The 5,000-nt window shown below is 41.6% G+C and overlaps 1 protein-coding gene across 6 annotated transcripts in view; it reads left to right on the top strand.

Annotated features, from left to right (window-relative positions):
- The window catches only part of LOC138031237 (calcium-activated potassium channel subunit alpha-1-like), a 73,715-nt gene that overhangs the window by 60,437 nt on the left and 8,278 nt on the right, over positions 1-5,000 (top strand). For all 6 annotated transcript variants that reach the window (XM_068878918.1, XM_068878922.1, XM_068878921.1 and 3 more), the window contains 3 exons: positions 2,034-2,129; positions 3,218-3,304; positions 4,917-4,958. In XM_068878918.1, coding sequence (XP_068735019.1) covers positions 2,034-2,129; positions 3,218-3,304; positions 4,917-4,958 — 225 coding nt within the window. The remainder of the gene's footprint in view (positions 1-2,033; positions 2,130-3,217; positions 3,305-4,916; positions 4,959-5,000) is intronic.

Genomic DNA, 5,000 nt, shown 5'->3' with positions numbered 1-5,000 from the left:
GGCGATTAGATGCACGCGCGATTTTGACGTCCAACATGAAGTGTCCCTCTAAGTCAAAGCCTTTGCTACCTGTAAGGTAAAGGTTAGCGTTATTTTTAGCTTAAGGTAAATGCAGCTCCTTATCCATACTTGACGAGCAGCATTTCAGGGATACTTTGCGACGTTAATTGTCTGTATTCCGAGACACGAATCATGTTGAAGTTGGAGAGAAGAGCAAGGGGGACACTTCGTGATGCTTATTAAAATGTCCATGCATCTAATCGGGGGCATTTCTGGACATATCTGACAGGCGCAGACAATCGAATTAACCAATCAGAGCACAAAGCCGCAGCTAAGCGCGGGAAAGCAACAATGTACGACTTTGTGTGATTTAACGTGGCTTTGCTCCTGATTGGTTAGGAAAATGCCGCGAAACGTTTTCAGCAGTCCCGAACCGAAGTGTTGCAGCGCTCTAATAACTTCAAAACTATCCTTGGCTGTTGTTTTCCTTCCAGGGCAGGCTTAGATAGATAAGGCACGTTTCTCCTCAATCTTATTCAGAGATTTCCTTGACCAACCTTCTCTTGGATGTCGTACCTTAACGCTCGGCTTTAACCAACATGCACTGCTTTTTGAACCTTTGCGGAATAACTTGTGTACTCAAATTGGTCAGCATTTCATGGTGCTGTTCACCAAAACCACCTTTCCCGTACCTTTTGTTGTCCCTTAAAGATCAAGCTACCACTGATATCGACGAAATTGACGAGAAATCGAAAATAGTCTGAACCCAGGATGGTCATATAATAATTAAGTGAAGTACGATCGTCTGGGTAAGTATGGTCATGAGAGGGAATGTTTAGGATGGCACTGACTGACGTTTCAACAACCTGAGCGGTTGTGTAACGTCAATAGATGCATGGTATAAGCACGCAATCAACGACCAGAGAGTTTATACCATCCACTGACGTTACACAAATGATGAATTCCGCTCAAGTTGTCGAAACGTCAGTCAATAGGGACCGTTAGGTTCTAGGACGAGGAGGAGAACGAGTTCGAGATTTGACTGGCCGTTTTAAGCGAAAATACAAAGAAGATTTATAACCCGGACGACTAATCTTACTCTCTGTTAGCAGTGTAGGTTACTCAGTTATTTTTATTGCCGGTAACTGAGCCGTTTTGCTGATCGAAAAATGCCAAAGCTGCTACCGTGTTGTGGACTTGTTTTGACACGACGGCATTTTTGCAAAACCTCGTACTATAAAGTATTTCTGTGTGGGTGCTCATCACAATCTCTGAAAATCTAGCCGTATTTAAATCTGTACCGAGATCTAAAATTCTGCCAACCCTCAATAAACATCGTGGTAACGATGTTTCTTTCTTAACTTAATGACTATCCTTTCAGTCAGGAGCCCGCGGGTAGGAGCGACTAACTCCCATATTTAGCCTATGTCACGGCATTTTTTACAGACCGATCTATTTTTAGACTACCTTTTCGGTAGAAACCAGAGGCAGTTCCGGTTCGGTGACGCTATGACGTCAAATTGGTTTTTTGTGAATGCTCATCGGGCTCCTGCGGGAGTCTCATTCCCGGGAAATTCAATCTAAAAATAAATCGCTCAGTGAAAACGCCGTGACAGGAATATGGGACTGTTGTTCGCTCCAGGTCATTGGCTCAGTCGTGTCTCAATTCAGGCACTGGTTGCTCGAAGCATGGTTAGCGCTAACCAGCGATAAATACCATGGAAACCTATAGGTTTTGATATCTCTTAACCAACGGTTAGCGCTAACCAGGCTTCGAGCAACCAGCCCTCTGTTTGTCAGTCGCGTAGGGTTGGGGATATTACTTTGTGTAAAACGCCACGAAGTGTCGCAAGGAGTTTTCGTGGGTGGCGGAAAAGTCGGCCGATCCTATTTTGCTTCCGTGACAATTCAACAATCTTATTGCTAGGAATGGGCAACGTTACTCTTTCCTAACACAATGTTGTTCCCTTTCTTTCTCCTTTATTTGTATAAAAGTCAAAGTATAAAATGTGTTGCGTTATTTTTCTTGGTAGACTCGAGAGGGGGCCATGAAGATCACATTCTCTCAGCACATTCTTGTGTGCCTCTTCAATGACAAGGATTCGCCTTTAGTGGGCTTAAGACCATTGGTATGTCATAATCAAGGCGATGAGTTTGACAACAAATAAATCATATTTGCAGTTATGCATGGTGTTCGACCGAGCTCACTGAACGCACTTGGTTCTTTAAAATGCAAACTTGATTTCCTCAACATGAAAACCCGATTATTTGAAAAGTAACATTCATTTCTGAAAACCACAAACTTGATTCTTCGAAAACTAATCTTGATTCTAGGGTTGAATGCAGCAGCTATTTGCCCGGCAGCCCGGACGAACCTTAAAGGGCCGATTTACATGGTACGATTTTTGTCGCATGCGACAAGCTTACGACAGGCCTACGACATGACTTACGATTGTCGCAGCGTTTAAAAACATGTTTTAAAATGCTACGACAAGTTCTCTCACGTACACGACAATCGTAAACGAGTTGCGACAAAAATCGTACCGTGTAAATCGGCCCAAACTCTGTCAGTCAGAAAATTGTATAGAATTTCTACGAAGTTATATTCCAACCACCTTAGAGTTTTTGTTTATCTGATTTTGCAATTATTCATCGATTCACAAAACGAAAGTTAGCTCTGCGGCTGATCATTTCTACAGTCTTTGGCATTCTACAATATCATTGTTTTCAACAACGTCGATAGTCGCCTTGTTTCCCCTAAGCATAGCTATCAAGTAAAAAACTCGCTTGCTTGCTCGCAAAACCTCGCCTTTTCACTTTGATAGGAAATAAGAAAGTAGTTTCAGACGCATTTACTCAAGAGTCGAGAGCTCAAAAGACTGAAGTAAGCAAGAATGCGGCTTATGCTTCTCTAGACACTTCCTTGCTTGCCTTGTAGAAGAACAAAGCTTGGTAAAGAATGTTTCATATGCTTTATGACTTAAAAAGAGTAGTTTTCTGCCAACTTGAAGTTTTCTTGTCAAAATGGCCATTCAGTCCTCTTTTGTGTCGTCAGCAAAGTGTTTTCAGGAGTTTTGTAAAGCCCGCTAACTTTTAGCTTGAGCTAATCAACGCGCATGGGATGTTGGGAACGTAAGGTCAGCGCTCTCAGCTGCTCTAAGGCTTGTAGCTTAGGCCAATCAAAGGTTGAGAGCTTTTGGTATAATTTGTTTCACAGGTGATACCTCTAAGGGCTAGCAATTTGCTTCAAACAGAGTTGAAGAAGATTGTCTTTCTTGGGAACAAGGATTACATGCAGCGAGAGGTAGAAAAAGTTCTTTAAGTACCTATTTTTTGCCTCGATAGCTTAGTGATTGTCAGTATTGAGAGAGAACAGGCGGTATGGATTCCATACGCTCCGTTCTGACCGATCTTTGCGCATGCAACAAATGCAAAGTGAGACAAAACTCTGTCCACTTTCTATCATCATCTACGTCGCTCTACTCGCGTATCCTCATCCACTTCTTTCAATGCTCTTGTAGATCCACCTTGTTCTTGTCTCTCCTCTTCCTGTTCGTCTACGTTATCCTTCTCGTTGCACACTTTCTCATTTTCTTGCTCATCTTGATTGTTTTGTTTTTTCTATGTTAATCCGTTTCGTTGTTAATTACTTCTTATATAATTGCCTCATAAAAGTCGTGCTAGCCATCGAGTGAAGAAAGTGTATATAGATACTTCTCCCTTGAAAATCCCCATTATCCTCTCAACTCTTTTGTTAGGCTCAACCCTCGAGATCCCTTTAATAAAATGGCTTCGCCTTGTAGGTAAGGTCGCCCGCGCAACATCCGGTTCCACTGGCAGTTACCCTTTCTTTGTATATAGGACCACGCCATTGGGAACCCTTGTTTTCCTTTTTGCTCGCAATGTGTAGGTTTGCTGGAAGATATATCAATGCCATACAGCAGATATTGCGTGGTTTCTATGCGAATGGTCATCGCAGTTTGTGAAGCAACTACAGGAGTTGCGAAGGAGCCTGAATTCTAGTATTTTTACTCTAATAGCCCTTTTCACGGTTAGTTTATCTCATTTGCATTTGTGAGGCAATTTCGGGCTATTTTGTAGTTTTAACCCGAAATTGCCTCGCATACACGTTAGATTATATTGTAATGCAAATGAGAAAAACTAACCGTGAAAAGGGCTATTGTGTGATCTGCAAAGGGCATAACCCATCACCGCAAATGTGCATGTGTCAGTGTTAAAATATGAGCCAAGGTGCAAGTGCTAAATAAATGAATAATGATAAAAAAGTTCCGGGGTCAGCGTTTTTTTAAACTTGGCGCCTGAACAGCCGTTTTGAAAGCTTCCACCGACTGCTCTTCAATGACTCTGTTTGGTGAAGAGTTCCATTCTTTTTTGTACGGGCAATAAAACTGTGTTGGTGATTGCTTGTTTTGGCACTGACTTGAAGGAATTTCTTAGGATGGAATTGCCTTGTACCCTGTCGCCTTTTATTTAATATACAGGGTGGAAGTTGTATGGCTGATAGTCCAGAAACGACTTTAAAAATCATTTGTAAGTGGTGCCAATTTCTTTCTTTTATTGTCCATTGATCACTGAACAAAAAATTCAGGCTTGTGCTGTGCACACAGCTCTACCATTGAGCTTCCAAGGTGTCTGAGTCAATTGCGAGTTCACTCTGTATCCCGTAACACGTGAAAGTAGGATGGGAAGCTTTATGAGAGCCATTGGAAAATTGGAGCGAACAACCTTTTGTAGATGACGTTAAAATGGCAGAACTTCCTTTTCAGTTATTTGGTGATCCTGCACCAAAGTTCGTCCAGCTGAGCCATTTAGTGTGCAGTCAACTAAGAGTTAAATCGAGTTTTATTATTAGCATTACTTTATTATTGTAAATAATATTGCATTTTTTTTTCCAGTGGCATCAGCTGTGTAATTTCGAAGATGTGTACGTTTTATCTGTAAGTTGTTTCTTTGTACTGCTTTTGTTTCATTTATGAAAA

The sequence above is a fragment of the Montipora capricornis genome, chromosome 14 (assembly GCF_036669925.1).
Source record: "Montipora capricornis isolate CH-2021 chromosome 14, ASM3666992v2, whole genome shotgun sequence".
In the NCBI taxonomy this organism is placed as follows: domain Eukaryota; kingdom Metazoa; phylum Cnidaria; class Anthozoa; order Scleractinia; family Acroporidae; genus Montipora; species Montipora capricornis.
Note: the sequence above shows the minus strand (reverse complement) of the source record. Positions and strands in the feature narration are given on the sequence as shown.